Source organism: Hylobates moloch, unplaced genomic scaffold (assembly GCF_009828535.3).
Source record: "Hylobates moloch isolate HMO894 unplaced genomic scaffold, HMol_V3 SCAFFOLD_13, whole genome shotgun sequence".
Classification (NCBI taxonomy): domain Eukaryota; kingdom Metazoa; phylum Chordata; class Mammalia; order Primates; family Hylobatidae; genus Hylobates; species Hylobates moloch.
This window is the reverse complement of record NW_026652288.1, coordinates 36,081,504-36,107,075: the sequence shown is the minus strand read 5'-3', so window position 1 is coordinate 36,107,075 and position 25,572 is coordinate 36,081,504. Positions and strand designations below refer to the sequence as shown.

At 52.8% G+C, this 25,572-nt stretch overlaps 2 protein-coding genes across 2 annotated transcripts in view; one reads left to right on the top strand and one right to left on the bottom strand.

The window, feature by feature from the left end:
* Positions 1 to 556: 556 nt before the first annotated feature.
* On the bottom strand, positions 557 to 25,123 carry TGFB1 (transforming growth factor beta 1). The gene is made up of 7 exons (XM_032172827.2): positions 23,883 to 25,123; positions 19,340 to 19,500; positions 15,464 to 15,581; positions 12,901 to 12,978; positions 12,616 to 12,763; positions 2,697 to 2,850; positions 557 to 1,800 (listed from the first exon to the last, which is right to left on the bottom strand). The coding sequence occupies exons 1-7, from the start codon at positions 24,235 to 24,237 to the stop codon at positions 1,642 to 1,644; spliced, it is 1,173 nt and encodes a 390-aa protein (XP_032028718.1). The 5' UTR covers positions 24,238 to 25,123; the 3' UTR covers positions 557 to 1,641.
* Positions 22,327 to 25,572, top strand: part of TMEM91 (transmembrane protein 91) — a 36,781-nt gene continuing 33,535 nt past the window's right edge. The window contains exon 1 of the mRNA XM_032172832.2: positions 22,327 to 22,342. The gene's annotated coding sequence lies outside the window, so the exon portion shown is untranslated. The remainder of the gene's footprint in view (positions 22,343 to 25,572) is intronic.

Here is a 25,572-nt window from a genome sequence, read left to right as displayed (position 1 = left end):
CTCCGCATCTCTATACCTATCCATTTGTTGGCATGTCCTTGCATAGTGAACTCCTGCCTCCCCACTCCTCCCTCAGCCCTGTGTGCTTTGGGACCTGAGGCCAGAGGAGTAACCACATTTCTACCCCTACGCTGAGCTGGGAGGGCCCCAGGTCCCTGGCACCCAGACCCAATGCTGCCAACAGCTCTCATGCCCACAGGCAAAGGAACCGCAGCACTCATACTGTCCTTCCTCCCAGGACAATCACTGGGTGTGGGGAAGTGAAACCTGGGAGAAAGAGCAGAAACTGAGAGAGGCAGGAGAAAGAGGAAGCAGGAAAGAATTCACGAGCAGGACCATAGCAGATGGGAAGAAATGGAGACAGCAGAGGGAGACCCACCCGTGGCTGCTGCCATTTCTTGCCTGGACAGCTGGTCTCTCTGTGCTCACCCTCACCCTGACACTTCTGTCCACTCCCAACCATGAGCAAGACGGCGAACCCTCTGAGCACCTAGGTCAAACCCTGCCATGGCTCCTGTCTTCCTCGAGTGCAAGTTTTTTGTTTTTTTTGTTTTTTTTGAGATGGAGTCTCACTCTGTCGCCCAGGCTGGAGTGCAGTGGCGTGACTTTGGCTCACTGCAACCTCTGCCTCCCCTGTTCACGCGATTCTCCTGCCTCAGCCCCCCGAGTAGCTGGGACTACAGGTGTGCACCACAATGCCAGACTAATTTTTTTTTGTATTTTTTATTTTTATTTATTTATTTATTTGAGATGGAGTCTCGCTCTGTCGCCCAGGCTGGAGTGAAGTGGCGTGATCTCGGCTCACTGCAACCTCCACCTCCCGGGTTCAAGCGATTCTCCTGCCTCAGCCTCCTGAGTAGCTGAGATTACAGGCGTGCGCCACCACAGCTAATTTTTGCATTTTTAGTAGAGACTGGGTTTCACCATGTTGGTCAGGCTGGTCTCGAACCAGCCACTGCGCCCGGCCACGTGTACATTTAAAAAAAAATGTTTTGTAGAGATAGGGTCTCACTATGTTACCCAGGCTCGTCTCACATGCCTGGATTCAAGTAATCCTCCCTATCTCCACCTCCCAAAAGTGCTAGGATTACAGACGTGAGCCACCCCGCCTGGCCTGAACTACTATCTTTTATTGTCTTCTTCACTATCCCCCACTAAAGCAGGTTCCTGGTGGGCAGGAACTCCTCCCTTAACCTCTCTAGGCTTGTTTCCTCACCTTTAAAATGGGTGTTATCAGAGTCCCTGCATCTCAGAGTGTTGCTGTGGTGACTGAATGAGTTCATTAATGTAAGGCACTTCAACAGTGCCCAAGGTGCTCAATAAATAGATCTAACTACAGTAGATCTCAGTACAGTTCCCCACTGGTCCCCTGTGCCTTGGTGGGGGGCAAAGGAATAGTGCAGACGGGCAGGAGGAGGCAGAGAGGGAGAGAGATGGAGTGGGAGCGGGGGAACGTCAGGGATGGAGACCCCAGGCAGGCGCCCAATGACACAGAGATCCACAGTCCTCTCTCCATCTTTAATGGGGCCCCAGGTGGGCTTGGGGCACGGGTGTCCTTAAATACAGCCCCCATGGGCAAGGCAGCGGGGGCGGGGCGGGGCGGGGTGGGGCCGGGCCTGCCGGGGCGGGGCGGGGCGGGACTCAGCTGCACTTGCAGGAGCGCACGATCATGTTGGACAGCTGCTCCACCTTGGGCTTGCGGCCCACGTAGTACACGATGGGCAGCGGCTCCAGCGCCTGCGGCACGCAGCACGGCGCCGCCGAGGCGCCCGGGTTATGCTGGTTGTACAGGGCCAGGACCTGCGGGCGGCGGGCGGGGTCAGGGCTCAACGCTCCTGGAGGGAGGAAGACGGCCCTCCACTGCCCCATCCCCCACCCGCTACCGCGCCAGCCTCTCTCACTTCGTCTCTCCCCGCATCCCCGTCCCCCTCTTCCCATCTCCAATTCGGTCTCTCTTATCGTCTAACATTCTATCGTATTCTGTCTCTCCCCACCTGTCTGATTTTCTTTTTGTTTGGAGACTGGGTCTCGCTCTGCCACCCAGGCTGGAGTATAGCCTCAACCTCCTGAGCGCAAGCCATCCTCCCGCCTCAGCCTCCGGAGTAGCTCGAACCACAGGCAAGCGCCACCACTCCTAGCTTTTTTTTTTTGCTTTTTTTTTTTTGGTAGAGATGGGATCTCACTCTGCTGCCCGGGCTACTCTCGAACTCCTGGGCTCAAGCGATCCTCCTGCTTCGGCGTCCCAAAGCGTTGGTATTGCCAGCGTGAGCTGCCGCGCCCGCCTGATTTTCTCTCAGTCTCTGCCCCTCCTCATCTTCACCTCTTGCCTTGTTGTGTATCTGTCTTTGTCTCTCCTGGGCCTAACTCTGTGTCTGTATCTGCCTCTCTCATTTTGTCTCTCCATTTCTCTCTGCCTTTTTCCTTCCATCTCCCTGTCTCTCTTCTCCCCTTCACCCCCATCCCTCTGTTACTTCAGCTCTGTGGGTCTTCACATCTCTTCTCCCTCTGCGCCCTGCTCAGAGCCCCTTTCTAGCTTCCTGCCTCTCTCCCCATCTCTTTATTCATTCTCCTCCCCACCCCATCCCTTTCTTCTCATCCTGCCAACTCACCTCTCTGACTTTACTTCTCTTTCTCCCTCCTCTTCCTCCGTCCTGGCTCCCCTCAAGCCATCTCCTAGCCCGGTGGGCCAGACGTACCTTGCTGTACTGCGTGTCCAGGCTCCAAATATAGGGGCAGGGCCCAAGGCAGAAGTTGGCATGGTAGCCCTTGGGCTCATGGATCCACTTCCAGCCGAGGTCCTTGCGGAAGTCAATGTACAGCTGCCGCACACAGCAGTTCTTCTCTGTGGAGCTGCAGGCAGGAGAGACGCGTCAGGGGCAGGGAGGGGCTACCACCACAGAAGCTACATGCCCCTCCTCCCCAGGTGTGTGTGTCACCCTAGGTTGCCCCCTCAGCCCTATCTCCATCTGGGTCTCCCTTGCACCCCCTGTGTTAGTAACAACAGATGTAGTCATGATAATCACTAACACAGATTAAGCACTTCCTCCAGTGCTAAGAGCAATGTAATAATCTCATGCAATGCTTAAGACAAGCCTGTAAGAAGCCAGATGACCATCCACAGGGTGGCCAAATAAATCATGGCATGCCCACACCCTGGAACATACAAAATAACGCAGCTCCATGTAAACTGATCTGCTCTATTTGTGCAACAAATGTTTATTGAACTACTACTGTGTGCTGGGCTGGGATCTACTGCGGACTGAGGACAAATGAAACAGATAGAAATAGGCTAGGCATGGTGGCTCACGCCTTTAATCCCAGCACTTTGGGAGGATGAGGTGGGAGGATCGCTGGAGTCGGGGAGTTCGAGGTTGCAGTGAACTATGATAACACCACTGCATGCCAGCCTGGACAACAAAGTGCAAGACCCTGTCTCTAAAAAAATTTTTTTCAATTTTTTTTAAAAAAGAGACAGAAATTTCTGCCCTCCAGGGCCATGCTATAAATTGTCATGTTACTCTTCTGCTCTGAACCTGGCTCCATCTCACGGCAAATGCCCAAGTCCTCACCGTGAGCCAGAAGGTGCTACCAAATCTGGCTGATCTCAACTCCCTCTCTCACGCCTGCTCCACTCTAGCCACACTGGCGTCCTGTCTGTTCCTCAGACAGTCTTATTTCGGGGCTCCTGCGTCTGCTGTTCCCTCTGCCTGGCTGCTAGTCCCACAGATACCCACTCTAGCTTGTTCCTTCACTTCATTTCTTCTTTTTTTTAATTTTTTCTTTTTTTTTTTGAGACAGAGTCTCGCTCTGTCGCCCAGGCTGGAGTGCAGTGGCGCAATCTCGGCTCACTGCAAGCTCCGCCTCCTGGGTTCACGCCATTCTCCTGCCTCAGCCTCTCCGAGGAGCTGGGACTACAGGCGCCCGCCACCACGCCCAGCTAATTTTTTTGTATTTTTAGTAGAGATGGGGTTTCACCGTGGTCTCGATCTCCTGACCTCGTGATCCGCCCGCCTCGGCCTCCCAAAGTGCTGGGATTACAAGCGTGAGCCACCGCACCCGGCATTAACTTGTTATTCTTTTTAGAGACACGGTCTCACTATGTTGCTCAGGCTGGTGTCAAACTCGGGCTCAAGTGATCCACATGCCTCGGCCTCCCAAAGTGTTGGGATTACTGGCATAAGCCACCACACCTGGCCCCTTCACTTCATTTAAACCTTAGCTCAAACGTCCTTCAGTCAGGGACCCTTAACACCTAAAGCAGTGCCTGGAATGTAGTAGGTACTCAATAAATATCAGTTACATGACTGAACATCACCTCCTCAGAGATACCTTTCTGAGCCATCCTTTCCAAAATATCCAAGTGACTGTTCCATTTAGTGCAATACGGTATTGCAGTTATGCCAGAAAATATAAAAATGTCTGCATTTGAAATGGGGCAAAATCTTAATCACCGATGACACTGGATGAGAGTTTACGGGCGTTCATTATCTTCGTTGCTTTTGTATACATTTGAGATTTTCCATAATAAAGGAATTTAAATTAGAATAGGAAAAATAACAGTTCCCAATATCTATTACTCTCTGCCTGCCGTCTTCTGATTTATTTTACTTCTTAGAACTGTCAAAGAGGCCGTGTGCGGTGGCTCACGCCTGTAATCCCAGCACTTTGGGAGGCCAAGGTGGGTGGATCACCTGAGGTCAGGAGATTGAGACCAGCCTGATCAACATGGCGAAACCCCGTCTCTACTAAAAATACAAAAATTAGCTGGGTGTGGCGGTGCTTGTCTGTAAGCCCAGCTACTCAGGAGGCTGAGGCACAAGAATCCACTTGAACCCAAGAAGCAGAGGTTGCAGTGAGCCAAGATCGTGCCACTGCACTCCACCCAGGGCAACAGGGTAAGACTCTGTCTTGAAAAGAAAAGAAAAAAGAAAGAAAAGAAAAGAGAAAAGAAAAGAAAAAGTTGACAATGCCTTTTCTTTTTTTCTTGAGACAGAGTCTCGCTCCGTCACCCAGGCTGGAGTGCAGTGGCGCAATCTTGGGTCACTGCAACCTCTGCTCATAGATTGGTGGGGCCAGCCAGGCACGGTGGCTCACGCCTGTCATCCCGGCACTTTGGGAGGCTAAGGCAGGCAGACTTGAGGACTCTGTCTTTACTAAAAATTCAAAAATTAGCTGGACGTGGTGGCGGGCACCTGTAATCCCAGCTACTGGGGAGTCTGAGGCAGGAGAATCGCTTGAACCCAACTTCAAGTGGCACCAGATAACCTAGAGGCAAGATAAAGCCTTTCCAAGAGCCACAGAAGCCTGAGAAGGAAGTCAAGAAACTGAGATCCCTGTGAACTCAGCCTCTACCACCCAATTTGGTTGGACCTCAGTTTCCTCAACTGTTCAGAGGTAGGAGCTTCTAGATCAAATAAGGTGTTAACGTGAGGGCCAAGGGGCCATCACAGGCAGGCTTGGGGAGGGCCCTGAGTGCCTGAGATCATATGCACATGTGTGTATGTATGCATGTATTTCTGGGAAAAAGGGTCCTGGCTTTCACTTTCTCACAGGAAGTTCTGAACTGACAAAAGGGGAAGAACTAGTGTCCAGAATCATCTTTTTTTTTTTTTTTTTTTTTGAGATGGAGTTTCACTACTGTTGCCCAGGTTGGAGTGCGATGGTGTGATCTCAGCCCACTGCAACCTCTGTCTCCCGGGTTCAAGCGATTCTTCTGCCTCAGCCTCTGAAGTACCTAGGATTACAGGCATGCGCCACCATGCCCAGCTAATTTTGTGTATTTTTAGTAGAGGCTGGGTTTCACCATGTTGGCCAGGCTGGTCTCAAACTCCTGACCTCAGGTGATCCACCCACCTCGGCCTCCCAAAGTGCTGGGATAGGCGTAAGCCACTGCACCCGGCTCAGAATAATCTTTAATGTGCAGTTCAACCCTAGCTGGGGTTCTGAGATCCCAGGATTTGAACAATCTGTGATACTGTTATCCAAGTCAGCAGCTCTCCACGTGGGCTCCCAGGACCAGCGGCAGCATCACCTGGGAACTGTGGGAAATGCAGATTCTCAGGTGGCACCCCAGGCCACTGCAATCAGAAACTGTGCAGGACTGGGAACAACAGTCCGTGTTGAACAAGCCCTCTAGGTGATCCTCTGACTCATTTTTTCAGGACGCATTCAGGGCCTACCCTGCACCGGGCCTTGGATACCCACAGCCCTTGCCCTTGTCAAGCCTCTTCTGTCCAGTCTCTCAAGACCTAGGCCAGGTGCAGTGACTCACGCCTGTAATCTCAGCACTTTGGGAAGCCAAGACCGGTGAATCGCTTGAGCCCAAGGAGTTTAAGACCAGCCTGGGGAGCATAGTGAGACCCTGTCTCTACAAAACTTTTTTTAAATAAAAGACCCAACAGAGACTGTTTGTTGAGTCAAAGATCTACTTAGGGCCCCAGGGGCGGCCCAGAGGCCTCACAGCCACCTTGGATGTTGGAGAAAGGGGTTAGGAAGGAGGGAGTGTTCGAGCTGCCGTAAGAACAAATTTTCTTATGAAAGTTTTTCTTTTTTTGAGATGGAGTCTTGCTCTGTTGCCCCAGGCTGGAGTGCAATGGTGCGATCTTGGCTCACTGCAACCTCCATGTCCCAAGTTCAAGCAATTCTCCTGGCTCAGCCTCCTGAGTAGCTGGGATTACAGGCACACACCACCATACCCGGCTAATTTTTCTGCATTTTTAGTAGATGCAGCGTTTCACCATGTTGGCCAGGCTGGTCTCGAACTCCTTACCTCATGTGATCCACCTGCCTTGGCCTTCCAAAGTGCTGAGATTACAGGTGTAAGCCACCGTGTCCGGATGGAGTTTCAAATTTACACAAAAGCAGCTTCAACAATGATCAACTCATGGCCAATTTCCATTGCATCTCTACCCCTATCCACTAACACTATCTTTTTTTTTTTTTTTGAGACAAGATTTCACTCTGTCACCCAGGCTGGAGTGCAGTGGTGCAATCGCAGCTCACTGTGGCCTCCAGCTCCTGGGGCTCAAACCAACCTCCCACCTCAGCCTCCTGAGTAGCTGGGACTATAGGTACAGACCACCAGGCCCAGCTACTTTTCTTTTTTTTTTTTTTTTCGGGGAGATGGGGTTTCACCATATTGCCCAGGCTGGTCTCCAACTCTTAGGCTCAAGCAATCCTCCTGCCTTGGCCTCCCAAAGTGGTGGGATCATAGCTGTGAGCCACTGCACCCAGCCGACAATGGTTTATCTCAAAGCACATGCAATCCACCATGTTGCTTCATCCATAAATATTTCAAATGTATCTCTAATTAAGACTACTTTAAAACACAGTCACAATACCATGTAAGAAAATTAACAATTCCTTGATATCATCAAATATCTAGACAGAGTTCACATTTACCAACTGTCTCATAAATATCTTTTTTTTTTTAAAGCCTGTGTAAATAAAGATTCAAGTAAGGTCTACACATTGCAATTGGTTGATACGTCTCTTAGAATTTTTCTTTTTTTTTTTTCTTTTTTAATTTTTGAGATGGAGTCTCACTCTGTCACCCAGAATGGAGTGAAGTGGTGCAATCTCGGCTCACTGCAACCTGTGCCTCCCAGGTTCAGGTGATTCTCCTGCCTGTCTCCCAAGTAGCTAAGACTACAGGAGCCTGCCACCATACCCTGCTAATTTTTGTATTTTTATTTATTCATTTATTTTTTTGAGACAGGAGTCTCGCTCTTGTTGCCCAGGCTGGAGTGCAATGGCGTGATCTCGGCTCACTGCAACCTCCACTTCCTGGGTTCAAGCAATTCTCCTGCCTCAGCCTCAAGAGTAGCTGGGATTACAGGGCCCACCACCACGCCTGGCTCATTTTTGTATTTTTAGTAGAGAGGAGGTTTCACCACGTTGACCAGACTGGTCTCGAGCTCCTGACCTCAGGTGGTCCGCGCTCCTTGGCCTCCCAAAGTGCTGGGATTACAGGTGTGAGCCACGACACCTGGCCTAATTTTTGTATTTTTAGTACAGACAGGGTTTCACCATGTTGGCCAGGCTGGTCTCCAACTCCTGACCTCAAGTGATCCACCTGCCTCAGCCTCCCAAAGTGCTGGGATTACGGGCGTGGGCTACCATGCCTGGCCTCTCTTAGGACTTTTTTCAAAATCTACAAAATCATCTCTCTCTCTCTTTGTATATATATTCAGGGTCAACTATATATAGACTGACCCTTGGACAACATGGGTTTGAACTACATGGGTCCACTTACAAAATTCACCACGTACAGGTGAATTTTTCTTCCACCTCTGCCCTGAGACAGCAAGACCAACACCTTTTCTTCCTCCTCCTCAGCCTACTCAACATGAAGACCTTTATGATAAGCCACTTCCACTCAATGAATGGAAAATATACTTCCTCTTCCTTATGATTTTCTTAAGGACATTTTCTTTTCTCTATCTTATTTTAAAAATGCAGGCATAGGCCGGGAGCAGTGGTTCAAGCCTGTAAGGCCAGCACTTTGGGAAGCCGAGGCTGATGGATCACCTGAGGTCAGGAGTTCAAGACCAGCCTGGCCAACGTGGTGAAACCCCGTCTCTACTAAAAATACAAAAATTACTCGGGTGTGGTGGCAGGCGCCTGAAATCCCAGTTACTTGGGAGACTGAGGCAGGAGAATTGCTTGAACCTGGGAGGCGGAGGTTGCAGTGAGCTGAGATCACTTCACTGCACTCCAGCCTGGGCGACACAGCTAGACTCTGTCTCAAAAAAACAAAGAATACAGCCGGGTGCGGTGGCTCACCCCTGCAATCCCAGCACTTTGGGAGGCCGAGGTGGGTAGATCACTTGAGGTCAGGAGTTCAAGACCAGCCTGGCCAACATGGTGAAACCCCACCTCTACTAAAAATACAAAAGTTAGCAGGGCATGGTGGCAGGTGCCTGTAATCCCAGCTACTCAGGAGGCTGAAGCAGGAGAATTGCTTGAACCCCAGGGAGGTGAAGGTTGCAGTGAGCTGAGATTGTGCCATTACACTCTAGCCTGTGTGACAACAGCAAAACTCCATCTTAAAAAAAAAAAAAAAAAAGGATATAGGACATAATACATAAAACATGCAAAATACGTATTATTCGGCCGGGTGCAGTGGCTCATGCCTGTAATCCTAGCACTTTGGGAGGCTGAGGTGGGCGGATTGCCTGAGCTCAGGAGTTCGAGATCAGCTTGGGCAACACGGTGAAACCCCGTCTCTACTAAAATACAAAAAATTAGCTGGGTGTGGCGGCGGGCACCTATGGTCCCAGCTACTCGGGAGGCTGAAGCAAGAGAATCACTTGAACCTGGGAGGCAGAAGTTGCAGTGAGCCGAGACCATGCCACTGCACTCCAGCCTGAACGACAGAGACTCCATCTCCAAAAAAAAAAAAGTATTAATCAACTGTTTATGTTATGGATAAAGCAGAATTCCAGTCCACAGTAGGCTATTAGTAGTTAAGTTTTTGGGGAGTCAGAAGTTGTATGTGAATTTTTGGCTGCATGGGGGTACGTGTGTGTGTGCACTTTCCCCTTCTTTGCATTGTATTTGATGAAGAAACTGGGTGAGGTTTCTTGCAGTCTGATTTTTGCTGATCATTTCCTCTGTTCCTGTCTTTCTAGAAAACTGTTAGGATCTACAGTCCTGATCAGATTCAGGTTTGATTTTTTTTTTTTTTTTTTTTTTACCTGAGACAGGGTCCTGCTCTGTCCTGAAATGCAGTGGCGTGATCCTGGCTGGCTGCAGCCACAACCTCCTGGGCTCAAGCACTCCTGCCTCAGCCTCCCAAGTAGCTGGGACTACAGCCACACACCACCCAGCCAGCTAGTTTTTTGTATTTCTTGTACAGAGACAGGGTTTTAACATGTTGCACAAGCTGGTCTTGAACTCCTAAGCTCAAGCAATCTGCCTGCCTTGGCCTCCCAAAGTGCTGGGATTACAGGCATGAGCCACCGCACCTGGCCTTCAGGTTTGATATTTTGCCAAGACTTCCTAGGCAACACTGGGTCCCTCCCTACGGAGGCTCACATGGCTGGCTGTCTCCCTTTGTAATGTCAGCTGCTGTTGGCACTCAAGACCTCAATTTGTGGCCGGGCGCAGTGGTTCATGCCTGTAATCCCAGCACTTTGGGAGGCCGAGGCGGGCAGATCACGAGGTCAGGAGTTCGAGACCAGCCTGACCAACATGGTGAAACCCAGTCTCTACTAAAAAAAACAAAAATTTGCCGGGTGTGGTGGCACACGCCTGTAATCCCAGCTACTCAGGAGGCTGAGGCAGGAGAATCACTTGAACCTGGGAGGCAGAGGTTGCAGTGAGCCGAGATCACACCACTGCACTCCAGCCTGGGCAAGAGAGTGAGACTCCGTCTCAAAAAAGACCTCAATTTGTTCATTGACAGGGTTGCTGGGCTGATGGCGCTAAGATCTGGTGGTGAAGGACCCTGGGAGCAGGGCTGATTTTCTGGCAGGGAAGCAGCAGGTAACAAAGCCCAGAGGCACCATCAAAATATTTTAAACAAGGGAGGAATAAGGTCAGATGATCACTAAATTTACAACATTCTAACTCTCCATTTCAACTTTCTAGGAAACCAACATTTCAGCTTTCTTAGATTGCAGTATTAGCATTCCAGCATCTTACGATTCTAACATTCTGACAGCATCTTCAACTCTCTAGGATTCCTACTTTCCAACCTTTGAGGATCTTGGCATTCCTGAATTCCAGTATGCCAATATTGCATCCCAACATTCCAAAGTTCTGAGCCATCACTCAAGAGGTTCAAGCTGCCACTTTATTTATTTATTTATTTATTTATTTTTGAGATGGAGTCTCGCATCATTGCCCAGGCTGGAGTGCAGTGGCACGATCTCGGTTCACTGCAACCTCCACCTCCCAGGTTCCAGTGATTCTCCTGCCCCAGCCTGGGTACCTGGATAGCCGCAATCCCAGCTGAGTAGCTGGGATTACAGGTGCCAGCCACCACACCCAGCTAATTTTTGTATTTTTAATAGAGATGGGGTTTCACCATGTTGGCCAGGCTGGTCTTGAACTCCTGACCTCAGGTGATCCGCCCACCTCAGCCTCCCAAAGTGCTGGGATTATAGGCGTGAGCCACCGTGCCCAGCCTGCTGCCACTTTCTATTAAAAAAATCCCAGCATTCTAATATTCTAACATTCCAACACTGAGTTCCAACATGCTGAGATACCAATATTCTGCTTTCTCCAATTCCAACATTTGTGGATGTGAATATTTCAAAACAGAATTCTACCACCGTAAGCCCAATATTCAAGGACTCCAGTCTGCCAACACTGGTATCCACAATTAGCCAGTGGTGCAGGAATTCCACATGGGCCATCTTCCCATTTTGAATCCCCAAATTCTAGGATTCCAATATTTCAGATTTCCTTGAGTCCGACATTCTCCATTTCAGTAATTAACACCAAATTCTAGCATTCTAGAATCCCAGCATTCTAGAACCTCAACCTGCCAACAATTTAGGGATTCAAGATGGTGACCTTCCAACTTTGAATTCCAACAATCGCAGGGTTCAACTTTCTAACATTCTGTGATTCCAACACTCCAGCAAGAAAGCAAGGCTGGGCGTGGTGGCTCACGCCTGTAATCCCAGCACTTCGGGAGGCTGAGGCAGGCGGATCACGAGGTCAGGAGATCAAGACCATCCTGGCTAACACCGTGAAACCCTGTCTCTACTAAAGATACAAAAAATTAGGCCAGGCGCGTTGGCTCACGCCTGTAATCCTAGCACTTTGGGAGGCCGAGGTGGGCAGATCACGAGGTCAGGAGATCAAGACCATCCTGGCTAACACGGTGAAACCCCGTCTCTACTAAAAACACAAAAAAATTAGCCGGACGTCGTGGCAGGCACCTGTAGTCCCAGCTACTCAGGAAGCTGAGGCAGGATAATGGCGTGAACCTGGGAGGCGAAGCTTGCAGTGAGCCGAGATAGCGCCACTGCACTTCCAGCCTGGGCAACAGTGTGAGACTCTGTTTCAAAAAAAAAAAAAAAAAAATTAGCTGGGCATGGTGGCACGTGCCTGTAGTCCTAGCTACTGGAGAGGCTGAGACAGGAGAATCGCTTGAACCCGGGAGGCAAAGGTTGCAGTGAGCCGAGATTGTGCCACTGCACTCCAGCCCGGGTGACAGAGCGAGACTCTGTCTCAAAAAAAAAAAAAAAAAAAAAAGGAATCTGATCCCAACATTACAAGACTTCCAGAGTTCTTTTTTTGTTTTTTTGTTTTTTGTAGCTGGGATTATAGGCACCCACCACCACGCCTGGCTAATTTTTGGATTTTTAGGAGAGATGGGTTTCACCATGTTGGCCAGGCAGGTCTCAAATTCCTCACCTCAGGTGATCCACCTGCCTCGGCCTCCCAAAATGTTGGGATTACAGGCGTGAGCCACCGCGCCTGGCACAAGACTCCCAGTTCTTACACCCAGACCTCATCCCCTGAGCCCTCCAAGCTAAAGGAGACAGATGCTCAGCCCAAGCACAGCAGCAGCCAGGTGTCCAACCTGGAGCACCTGGTCAGCAGATGGCAGTCACGCCCCCAGCCTGGAAGGCCTCCATCCAAGGCTACAAGGCTCACCTGAAGCAGTAGTTGGTGTCCAGGGCTCGGCGGTGCCGGGAGCTTTGCAGATGCTGGGCCCTCTCCAGCGGGGTGGCCATGAGAAGCAGGAAAGGCCGGTTCATGCCGTGAATGGTGGCCAGGTCACCTCGGCGGCCGGTAGTGAACCCTGCTTTGGTGTGGGAGTCAGGGGATAGGGGACATACACACACACTCTCAGAGGGATAGATAAGTGGGGCATGGGGCAGATGGGAACACACATGCACACACGTCACGGCTGGGCATAGCCAAGGAAGCAGGCCTCACCGTTGATGTCCACTTGCAGTGTGTTATCTTTGCTGTCACAGGAGCAGTGGGCACTAAGGCGAAAGCCCTCAATTTCCCCTGTAGGAGTGGGGAGAGGGAAGCTAGTCTGAGAGTGCAGCTCACCCAGCCTCTGGAGGAAGAGGAAGGAAGGAGCAAACCCCAGGGGGTTCCTTCCTGCCTCCCCCACCCACCCCACTCTGCCCGCTCACTGCAGCTCTTTTTTTTTTTTTTTTGAGACAAGGTCTCGCAGCCTCAACCTCCCAGGCCCAAGCAATCCTCCCATCTCAGCCTCCCGAGTAGCTGGGACCATAGGCACGTGCTACCACGCATGGCTAATGTTTTTTTTTTTTTTTTTTTGAGATGGATTCTGGCTCTGTTGCCCAGGCTGGAGTTCAGTGGTGTGCTATCGGCTCACTGCAACCTCCACCTCCAGGTTCAAGTGATTCTCCTGCCTCAGCGTCCCAAGTAGCTGGGATAACAGGCATGTGCCACCACACCCGGCTAATTTTGTGTATTTTTAGTAGAGATGAGGTTTCATCATGCTGGCCAGGCTGGTCTCAAACTCCTGACCTCAGGTGATCCGCCAGCCTTGGCATCCCAAAGTGCTGGGATTACAGGCATGAGCCACTGCATCCGGCCTACACGGCTACTTTTTAAATTTTCTGTAGAGACAGAGGTCTCGCTATGTTGCCCAGGCTGGGCTCAAGCAATCCTCCTGCCCTGGCCTCCCAAAGTGCCGAGATTACAGGCATGAGCCACTGCACCCAGCCAGCATCAGTCTCTTGAATGAATGAGTGAATGATGTTTTCTAAGCTCCTACAATGTGCCGAAGCCTGGGCTGTGTGCTTGGGACTCAGCATTGACCAAGACAGATGAGCTCCTTCTAGACCTTTGTCGAACACTCCAGGACACTCCTCCCAGTGCCCACCTGCTCCCTAATCCCTATTTTTTCTTTTCCTTTTTTTTTTTTTGAGACAGAGTTTCACTCTTGTTGCCCAGGCTGGAGTGCAATGGCACGATCTTGGCTCACCGCAACTTCCACCTCCTGGGTTCAAGCAATTCTCCTGCCTCAGCCTCCCGAGTAGCTGGGATTACAGACGTGCACCACCACGCCCAGCTAATTTTGTATTTTTAGTAGAGACGGGGTTTCTCCATGTTGGTCAGGCTGGTCTCGAACTCCCGATCTCAAGTGATCCACCCACCTCGGCCTCTCAAAGTGCTGGGATTACAGGCGTGAGCCACCGTGCCAGGCCCCCAATCCCTATTTTTTCGTGTGGCCAAACTACTATTTATCCTGTGAGTCTCCACACAATCACCCTCATCCAGCAAGCCCTCCTAGACTCCCCAGATGGGTCCGGGTGCCTTCTCTGGGCTCCCAACAGCACTTAGGGCGTCCCCCATCCTGCATGCCTCCCTGTCCCAGCCTTGTCCTCCCTGCTGGTGCCTCCCCATCCCATCCTCGATTATTCTAGGTCATTCCTGCCTGGTGGGGCCTTGACAAGATCTCTTAGGTGTCCAGAAGTGACTGTGGGCCCCACAAGGGCAGAACTGTCACCCACACCACCCAGCACAGGGCCAGGCACTGTCCCCCACACCACCCAGCACAGGGCCAGACACACAGCACGAACCTGTGGGCAATTACTGAATAAAAGCATAAATGAGAGGGAGGTGAGGAAGAGAGATAGGGGCACCATGGGCCCTGCCAGGAACTGGACAGAGACAATCATCTCCTGGACAGATCAAATGAGTTAGGCTCTCCCTGGCCTCCAGGCCTTTGCACAGGCTGTTCCCTTTGCCTGGAATCTTTTTTTTGTTTGTTTTGAGATGGGATCTTACTCTTTCATGTAGGCTGGATTGCAGCAGTGTGATTATGGCTCACTGCAGCCTCGACCTCCCAGGCTCAGGTGATTCTCCCACCACAGTCTCCCAAGCAGCTGGAACTACAGGCAAGCAACAGCATGCATGGCTAATTTTTGTATTTTTTTGTAGAGACCAGGTTTCGCCATGTTGCCCAGGCTGCTCTCAATTCCTGAGCTCCAGTGATCCATCCTCCTTGGCCTTCGAAAGTGCTGGGGTTATAGGCGTAAGCCACCGTGCCCAGCCCCAGAATACTCTTATACCTCTCCTTTTCCTGACCATTCTACTCATCCCTTCAACATCAGCTCTGGTGCCCCTCCTCCAGGAAGCCCTCCCTGATTCTGGGCTGGGTCAGGTACCTCCTTTGGGCTCCCCATCCCAGTCCCACCCGCTCTGGGTCATCACTGCCTTACAGGTCTATTCCCCAGCTACCTAGCCAATGGACTATATGAGCTCTGTGAGGGCAAGGATGGGGCTGTTTTGGTCATTGCTGTGTCCTTAGCATCACCCATCACAGGGCAGGGCAGAGAGGTGCTCAGGAAACGGATTAACCAGTCACTCGGGTTTCCATGCCACAAAGGGGAGGCAGGTCTCAGCACTTTCACACCAGTATGGGGCAGAGAGGGGTCCTAGGCAAAGTGACCCCAGGACAAACAATGGGGTGGACCCCATTGAGAAACGGGCGGGACACACAAGTAATCCTCACCTCCGTGGCTCAACCACTGCCGCACAACTCCGGTGACATCAAAAGACAACCACTCTGGCGAGTCGCTGGGTGCCAGCAGCCGGTTGCTGAGGTATCGCCAGGAATTGTTGCTGTATTTCTAGAGGATGATGAAGGCAGGAGAGAGACAGTGGGTAGATGCTGTCACGCCCCCACATATACTAACTGAACCCTTCACCCCATCTGCTTCCCCAAACAGGCTTCCAGAAAGTTCCCAGGCACTACCCTCTCAGCCAGCCACCTGTGTGGTCCTGTGGCACCCATCCTCCCCCACAGTACCCGTGAGAAGAGGGGTGGAGAAAAAGCTCAGGCTGCAGTCAAGGCACCTTCACACAGCTCAGCCGAAGGTGTTTTCTTGCCTTCTCCAGGCCTGTTTCCTCACTGGTGAAATGCTAAGCCCCACTCAGCGTGGACAGCCCACAATGCTAAAATTCTGCTGCTAACATTCTGGGCCGGGCGCAGTGGCTCACGCCTGTAATCCCAGCACTTTGGGAGCCCAAGGTGGGTGGATCACTTGAGGTCCGGAGTTCAAGACCAGCCCGGCCAACATGGTGAAACCCCATCTCTACTAAAAATACAAAAATTAGCCAGGCATGGTGGCGCGCGCCTGTAGTACCCACTATTTGGGAGGCTGAGGCAGGAGAATTGCTTGAGCCCAGGAGACACAGACTGCAGTGAGCCAAGATTGCGCCACTGCACTCCAGCCTGGGCAACAGGATGATACTTCATCTCAAAATAATAATAATAAATAAATAAATAATAAATACAATAAAATTCTGCTGCAAACATTCTGGGGTTTGCTGAGCATACGGTTCTGCAAATTTGACACCCTGAATTCTCAGTAACTTAGAAGTCATTTTGTGATTCCGGCTGGGCATGGTGGCTCACACCTGTTATCCCAGCACTTTGGGAGGCCGAGGCGGGTGGATCACCTGAGGTCAGGAGTTCAAGACCAGCCTGGCCAACATAGTGAAACCTCGGCTTTACTAAAAATACAAAAATTAGCCAGGCGTGGTGGCACATGCCTGTAATCCCAGCTACTCAGGGGGCTGAGGCAGGAGAATCACTTGAACCCAAGACGCAGAGGTTGCAGTGAGCCGAGATTGCACCACTGCACTCTAGCCAGGGTGACAGAGTGAGTCTCAAAAAAAAAGTCGTTTTGTGATTCAAATGTTTGATAATATCCCAAGTTTTCCACATTTAATGAGCCTGAGAAGCTTTAGAAGACTAATGTTCTATAAACCCAAGAGTCTGCCATGCCGCACCTAGATGCTGCAGGTACCCAACATCTGTGTAGAGTAATTTTCTGGGCCGGGCACAGTCGCTCAGGCCTGTAATCCCAGCACTTTGAGAGGCTGAGGCGGGGGGGATCACGAGAGGTCAGAAGTTCGACACCAGCCTGACCAATATGGACAAACCCCGTCTCTACTAAAAATACAAAATTAGCTGGGTGTGGTGGTGCATGCCTGTAATCCCAGCTACTCAGGAGGCTGAGGCAGGAGAATCGCTTGAACCCAGGAAGCAAAGGTTGCAGTGAGCCAAGGTCATGTCATTGCACTCCAGCCTGGGCAACAGCAGCAAAACTCCATCACAAAAAAAAAAAAAAAAAAAAAGAAGAAGAATTTTCTGGGGCTGGATAGTCCACTCCAGGGACTGCAGAATAAAGCCGAATTCCCAGACTCCAAGAAGCCAAGCTAACATAGGACAAAGTTCTCTCACTGTGAAAGTCTGAAATCTACCATCCTATGAGTTTAACATTCCCTCTGATATGGATTCTAGCTCACAGAAACTGCTAGAGCCTCCAGCCCTTCCAGATGCCCCAGTCCTCTTGGAAGCCCCCTATCTTCTAGAGCAGTGCTGTCCTAAAGAACTTTCTGGAAATGTGCTTTATCTGCAACATCCAAAATAGTAGCTGCTAACCACATGTGACTACAGAGTACTAGAAATATGGCCAGTGAGAATGAGGATTTCTTTTTCATTTTTATTTTCTGAGACAGAGTCTCTCTCTGTTGCCCAGGCTGGAATACAGTGGTATGATCTCCGCTCACTGCAGTCTCCACCTCCTGGGGTCAAGCGATTCTCCCACCTCAGCCTCCTGAGTAGCTGAGATTACAGGCGCCTGCCACCACACCTGGCTAATTTTTGTATTTTTAGTAGAGATGGAGTTTCGTCATGTTGGCCAGGCTGGTCTTGAATTCCTGACCTCAAGTGATCCACCCACCCTGGCCTCCCAAAGTGCTGGGATTGCAGGCATGAGCCACCACGCCCGGCCTGTATATATGTTTTTGAGACAGTCTCGCTCCATCACCCAGGCTGGAGTGCAGTGGCGCAGTCACAGTTCACTACAGCCTCGACCTCCTGGGCTCAATCAATCCTCCCACCTCAGACAACTCAGTAGCTGAGACTAGAGGTACGCATCACCATAACAGGCTAATTTTAGTATTTTTTGTAGAGACGAAGTTTCAACATGTTGCCCAGACTGGTCTCGGACTCCTGGGCTCAAGCAATCTGCCTGCCTCGGCTTCCCAAAGTGCTGGGATTAGAGGTGTGAGCCACTATGCCTGGCCCTAAATTTTTTTTTTTTTTTTTTTTTTTTTTTGAGACAGAGTCTCGCTCTGTCGCCCAGGCTGGAGTGCAGTGGCGCGATCTCGGCTCACTGCAAGCTCCGCCTCCCAGGTTCACGCCATTCTCCTGCCTCCACCTCCCGAGTAGCTGGGACTGCAGGCGCCCGCCACCACGCCCGGCTAATTTTTTGTATTTTTAGTAGAGATGGGGTTTCACCATGGTCTCGATCTCCTGACCTCGTGATCCGTCCGCCTTGGCCTCCCAAAGTGCTGGGATTACAAGCGTGAGCCACCGCGCCCGGCCCAACCTGGCCCTAAATTTTTAATTTAATTTTAAATAATCTAAATTTTAATCAAGTTAAATGTGACTAGTGGCTGTCATACTGGACAGAATGATTCTAGAGTCCCCAACCTTTTCAGAGATTCCAACTTTCAAGAATCCTGTGTCCTTAAAGAGTCCAACTCCTAAGATTCCAGTCTTCTAAGTGTTTAACATCCTAGGATGCAAAGAATCTCAACATTTAAAAGCGCTCTAGGTTCCAGGTGCAGTGGCTCACGCCTGTAATCCCAGCATTCTGGGAGGCTCAGGCAGGAGAATCACTTGAGGGCAGGAGTTTGAGACAAGCCTGGCCAACATGATAAAACTCCGTCTCTACTAAAAATACAAAAATTAGCCCAGCGTGTTGGCACATGCCTGTAATCCCAGCTACTCGGGTGGCTGAGGCAGGAGAATCACTTGAACCCAGGAGGCGGAGGTTGCAGTGAGCCGAGATCACGCCATTGTACTCCAGCCTGGGCGACAGAGCAAGACTCCATCTCAAAAAAAAAAAAAAAAAGAAAAAGAAAAAGGCCAGGCGCAGTGGCTCACGCCTGTAATCTGAGCACTTTGGGAGACCGAGGCAGGTGGATCACGAGGTCAGGAGATCGAGACCATCCTGGCCAACATGGTAAAACCCCGTCTCTACTAAAAATACAAAAATTAGCTGGGCGTGGTGGTGCACACCTGTAATCCCAGCTACTTGGGAGGCTGAGGCAGGAGAATCACTTGAACCCAGGAGACGGAGATTGCAGTGAGCTGAGGTCCTACCACTGCACTCTAGCTTGGCAACAGAGCGAGACATTGTCTCCAAAAAAAAAAAAAAAAAAGAGTTCTAGGATTGTATGGTTTGTATTCCTCTATCCTTCAGGGACCATCTAGACGGACCTTGTAACCAGCCGACCCACAGCCACCCCCCGATCACAGCTCACCCTCTCCAGCCCATGCCCTGACCTTCCTTCTGGCTCATGCCCTCACCTGGTATAGCTCCACGTGCTGCTCCACTTTTAACTTGAGCCTCAGCAGACGCAGCTCTGCCCGGGAGAGCAACACGGGTTCAGGTACTGCTTCTCGGAGCTCTGATGTGTTGAAGAACATATATATGCTGTGTGTACTCTGCTTGAACTTGTCATAGATTTCTAGCAGGGAGAAATGAAGGGAGGCGATCAGGGGTTTGGCAGAGGTGAGGGGGGCTGGTACTCCCAAGTCTAGGAGTTTTGGAGCTGACAGCTCTGGGGTGGAGTCAGTCTCTGATACCTTTTATTTATTTATTTATTTATTTATTTAAATGAATTTTTTTTTTTTTTTTTTTGAGACAGAGTCTCGCTGTGTCACCCAGGCTTAGAGTGCAGTGGTGCGATCTCTGCTCACTGCAACCTCCGCCTCCAGGGTTCAAGCAATTCTCCTGCCTCAGCCTCCAAGCAGCTGGGACTAAAGGCACATGCCACCATGCCCAGCTAATTTTTGTATTTTTAGTAGAGATGGGGTTTCACCATGTTGGCCAGGATGGTCTCGATCACCTGACCTCATGATCCACCCTCCTCGGCCTCCCAAAGTGCTGGGATTATAGGTGTGAGCCACCGCGCCCAGCCCCGACTGTGATACTTTTTAGCTGTGTGACCTTGAGGAAGTGGTTTCTCCCCCTGGGTTTGTTTCCTCCTCTGTAAAATGGGTCCTAACCACACTCCTCTCTCATGTAGCATCATCTGTCAAGTCGACTAAGGCTGGCACCAAGGGGAACCACTCTGTTTGCTCTGGCCTTCCTTGACCCAAATGCAAGAGCCCCTAAAATGCAGAGTAAGGATCAAGGGCACAGGCTTTGGACTCAGATAGTGCCTCTGCTGCCTCTCGGCTGTGTGACCATGGGCAGTTAACACCCTCTTTCTGAAAGTCAGTTTCCTGTTATTCTTTGAAAAACAGCAATAACATTAAGCTCCCTACATTCCCACCCAGACTCTCCTAATTTAAGTGCTGTGTAACCTTGGGCAAGTGAATTCCTCTCTCTGAGCCAGGTGTAAGACAAGACAGAGTGACTCTAGAACCCATTCCAGGATTATAGTGGGAAATTAGATAACCCAGGTCAAGCCATGTGGCACCAATTCTGCATACACTGGTCACTCAATCATGTATATGTCTAAGAGCACTGGCTGGGCGCAGTGGCTCACACCTGTAATCCCAGCACTTTGGGAGGCTGAGGTGGATGGATTACCTGAGGTCAGGAGTTCGAGACCAGCCTGGTCAACATGGTGAAGCCCCGTTTCTACTAAAAATACATAAATTAAGCCGGGCGCGGTGGCTCATGCCTGTAATCCCAGCACTTTGGGAGGCCGAGGTGGGTGGATCACGAGGTCATGAGATCGAGACCAGCCTGACCAACATGGTGAAACCCCGTCTCTACTAAAAATAGAAAAATTAGCTGGGCGTGGTGGCAAGCGCCTATAATCCCAGCTACTTGGGAGGTTGAGGCATGAGAATCGCTTGAACCTGAGAAGCAGAGGTTATAGTGTGCTGAGACTGCACCACTGCACTCCAGCCTGGGTGAAAGAGTAAGACTCTGTCTCAAAAAAAACAACAACAAAAACACAAAACAGCGCTATTTACCAGATGCTATTTAAAGCACTTTACAAAGATGAAGACATTTAAACCTCACAACCTTATACTATTATTATACCCATTTAATAGGTGGAGAAACTGAGGCACCGAGATTAAGTAATTTGCCCCAAAGTCACATAGCTGCAGACTGGGATTCAGACTCAAGCTGTCTCATTCCAGAGACTGTGCTTTTTTTTTTTTCTCCAAGAGACAGGGTCTCACTCTGTCCCCCAGGCTGAAGTGCAGTAGCACAACCATGGTTCACTGCAGGCTGGAACTCCTGGGCTCAAGGGATCCTCACACCTCAGCCTCCCAATATGTTGAGATCACAGGCATGAGCCACCACACCCACCCAGCTAAAGACTGTGCTCTTAACCCCTAAGTGATTCTTCTACTTCTTTTTATTATTAGTTTTCCACCCTTAACTCCCTTCCCCAGCTGGTTAGGGAAAGTGAAATTCATTCTGGGTAGGAATGGCTGTAGTGGGGAGAAAAGGAATTAAGGTGTTTTCTTTTCTTTTTTTTTTTTTTTTTTTGAGACGGAGTCTCTGTCGCCCAGGCTGGAGTGCAGTGGCGCGATCTTGGCTCACCGCAACCTCCGCCTCCCAGGTTCAAGCAATTCTCCTGCCTCAGCCTCCCAAGTAGCTGGGATTACAGGCGCCGCCTGCCACCTCGCCCAGCTAATTTTTGTATTTTTAGTAGAGACCAGGTTTCGCCATGTTGGCCAGACTGGTCTCGAACTCCTGACCTCAGGTGGTCCATCCGCCTTGGCCTCCCAAAGTGCCGGGATTACAGGCGTGAGCCACCGCGCCCAACCAAGGTATTTTCTAGTTTAGGAAAAGTTTGGGGTTGGGGATGAGGGAACAGGCCATGAACTGCTGGATCAACTGGGGCAACTGCTTCCAGCCTCCTCTAGTGAGGGTGTGAAAAGAGACTGGTGAGAAAGGCAGAGGAAACCCCTTCCCTACGGCCCCCTTCGATCCTCCTCCTCCTCCCCAATCTCCCTCCCCACCCAGCCCCAATAAGCCCTATTCTTGGCCCGGAGGTTACTCAGCAAACCCCAAAGGAAAAGCAGAGCCTTGGCTGGGGAAGACAGATAGGGAGGAAGAGAGAGGAGGGGGAGGAAGGGTTGGAGGGTGATACAGAGAGGCAGAGGCGGGGAGATGCCAGAGACAGAGACGAGGCGACAGGACCGTGGAGGAGAAAAATAGAAAGGGAGAGAAAATAGTCGGAGAGACAAAAACCAGGAGACCCATGCGTGGACAGAGAGACTAACGGAGACGAAAAGAAAGAGGCAGATGGCGAGACACGTGCGAGACAAGACACATGTGCATTTGTTGGGGAGAAGAGGATTGGAGGTGTCAGTGTTAAAGGAACCTCTACAACAAAGGTGAAGCCACGGAAGATAAGGCAAGGCTGAGAGACTTGGGTGCGGAGCGCGCGTCATTGGGCTGGAGCCGTGAACTGGCGCAGGAATAGGCCGGGGACCCGCAAGCCCACACCGCCCAAGAGTCAGTGAAACCTGAGGGATCTTCCCCAAGGCTGTGAACCACGCGGGACGCCTGGGTCCTCGCATGGATGCCGACGGGGCCGGCTGAGTGGGAGCCCCGCCCGTAGCTGGGGTGAGGAGGGCGGGAGGCGCCGCAGCCAGGAGGGCGGGAACCAGACCTGCCCCGTCTCGCCCCGGGCTCCGCGAGCGATCCCCGCCCCCGCCGGGGGCATGGGAAGGAAAGGGAAGGGAGGAGGGTGAGGCCGCCGGACGCTGGGGTTTCCCCAGCCACCCCGAGAGGAACTGGGACTTTGGGGTCCAGACTGCCAGCGTTTAGCGCAGCGGGGTCCTCCTGCCCCTTGGTGGAAGCGCAGGCTCCTCCCCCCGCGCGTGGCACCCACGTGGGGCTTTCTCACTCCTCCCAGCTTGGTTTTCTCACCTCGGTCTTGTAGAGTCACCTCCCACCCAGCACTTCCCCTGCGGCTGGACTCCTATCAGCCCATTCCCCTGCATCCTGCGGCGAATGGGGGGGCTCGCTGCTGGCAGCGTGGATGGAGCTGGGTATCTCTCCTCCGCCCCGCTCACACCACCTTTCCCACGCTTGTCTCCCCTCTCGGTAAAGCCCTTCCCACGACCCAAGACTCCAGGTCTTCTGGAAGCTCGATTCCTCCGCTGGAAGCGCTTCCGCTTCACCAGCTCCCCACTCTGTCCCTCACGTCCCTGTGTGAAACACCGAGGACACCTCTGCATCCCGGGCGCCCTCCCGGGTCTCCGCTCCTCTCCCGCTTGCCTCCTCCTTCCAGTAACCTCCCGTCCCTTTCTCCCCACATTTATCACACCCACCTCTGTTTCTCTTTCTACGACTCTCCCCCAGCCCCGCATCCCGCGTGTTCCTGGCAGCCTCTGGAAGTGGGTCCGCTCTCACTTTCCTGGCACCCCCTGGGGTTGCCTTCATCTAGCTTTTCTGTCCTTCTTGAATCTTTCCACCTCAGGACCCCCAAGCTCTGGGTCAACTTTCTCCAGTGCCTCTCCTTTCCCAACTGCTGGGGTCTTCGCTTCTCCACACCAGGCTCCCCTCTCTGCACCTGGCACCCCAAGACCCCCCCCATTCAACGCGTCCTGGAGGAGGGAGCCTTCTACCCTCCCCCTATTGCTTCTCTCCCTCTAGGGGACTCCCCCCACGACCCCGCATGTTTCTGTCGCCCTCTAGAAGCGGTCCACTTCGCTATCTCTCCTCTCCAAGACCAGATGCCTGGGGGGTAGGGGGCTCAGTGCCATCCTCTTTCGGACACCCCCCTCCCACCATCCCACGTTCCCTTTGCCCCCGGGGGTCCGCTTCCTCCAGCCAGTTTCTTCTGCCAGTCACTTCCTACCCGTGGCCCCGGCACTCCGGCGCCCCCTGGGGGCCCCCCTCCCGGCTCCCCTGCCCCTCCGAGCTCACCGTTGTGGGTTTCCACCATTAGCACGCGGGTGACCTCCTTGGCGTAGTAGTCGGCCTCAGGCTCGGGCTCCGGCTCTGCACTCTCCCCGGCCACCCGGTCGCGGGTGCTGTTGTACAGGGCGAGCACGGCCTCGGGCAGCGGGCCGGGCGGCACCTCCCCCTGGCTCGGGGGGCTGGCGAGCCGCAGCTTGGACAGGATCTGGCCGCGGATGGCCTCGATGCGCTTCCGCTTCACCAGCTCCATGTCGATAGTCTTGCAGGTGGATAGTCCCGCGGCCGGCCGGCCAAGCGTCAGCACCAGTAGCCACAGCAGCGGTAGCAGCAGCGGCAGCAGCCGCAGCCCGGAGGGCGGCATGGGGGAGGCGGCGCCCCCCGGCACTGCCGAGAGCGCAAACAGGGCTGGTGTGGTGGGGAGGCCCCGCCCCTGCAGGGGCTGAGGGTCTCCCGGGAAAAGGTAGGAGGGCCTCGAGGGAAAGTTGAGGTCCTCAGGGAGAAGGGCGCAGTGGTGGAGGGGAGGCTTGGACCGGGGGTGTCTCAGTATCCCACGGAAATAACCTAGATGGGCGCGATCTGGTACCAGAAGGTGGGTGGTCTTGAATAGGGGATCTGTGGCAGGTCGGAGAGAGATCCGTCTCCTGGAGGAGAAAGGGTCTAGGATGCGCGGGGGCTCAGGAGACAGGCCGGGGATGAAGGCGGCGTGCAGGGGGTGCGCCCGAGGTCTGAGGAAAAGTCTTTACGGGAGGCCGGGTCGGCGACTCCCGAGGGCTGGTCCGGAATGGGGGCGCCTGAGGGACGCCGTGTAGGGGGCAGGGAGGGAGCAAGCGTCCCCGGCGGCAAAGGGAAGAGGTCTGGGGTCCCCAAGTCCTGCCTCCTCGCGGGGCAGCGTCGCGCCAAGAGGTCCCCGCGCCTCCGGCTCCCAGCGGCAACGGAAAAGTCTCAAAAGTTTTTTTCCTCTTCTCCCGACCGGCTCGTCCCTCCTCCCGCTCCTCCTCCCCCTCCTCCCCGCAGTGGCGGGGGCGGCGGCGGCTCGTCTCAGACTCTGGGGCCTCAGGCTGCTCCTCGGCGACTCCTTCCTCCGCTCCGGGCCGTGGCCGGCCCCGCGGGCGGCTCAGAGCCGGGGGGGTGCCCCGGACGGGGCGTCCCCCCTGCCCCCGGCCGGGGCCCTCGCTGTCTGCCTGATCCGCGGAGGGAGGTGGGAGGGAGATGGCCCAGGGCGCGAAGGGCGGCGGCGGCGGGGACGGGCTGGGTCGGCGGGGGGTTTTGAAGCCGCCCCCGGCCCCACCCAGGAAGCGCACGGGGCGGGAGCGGGGGCGGCCCCCCGGGGGAGGGCATGGGGGGGCTGGGCCACCGTCCTCATCTCGCGTGGGCGGGCTCCGAGGGGGGTCCCTTCAGCCCTGGGGGAAAGGGGGCGGGCACCCCGGCTCCGCCCCGCAAACAGGGTGCTGCCTCCTGGCGGCCAAGCGCCACCAAAGCGGGTGATCCAGATGCGCTGTGGCTTTGCGGGCGGTGTGGGTCACCAGAGAAAGAGGACCAGGCGGAGAAGGCTTAATCCGGGGGATGAGACACAGGGGAGCCGACCAGAGGAGGGGGACCCAGAACGGGAGGAGAGTGTCAGGCTGGGACACAGGGTAGGGGAAGAGGGTCTGTCAAGATACGGGCCTCGGGAGGGTGTCAGTGGGAGGAGGGGGCA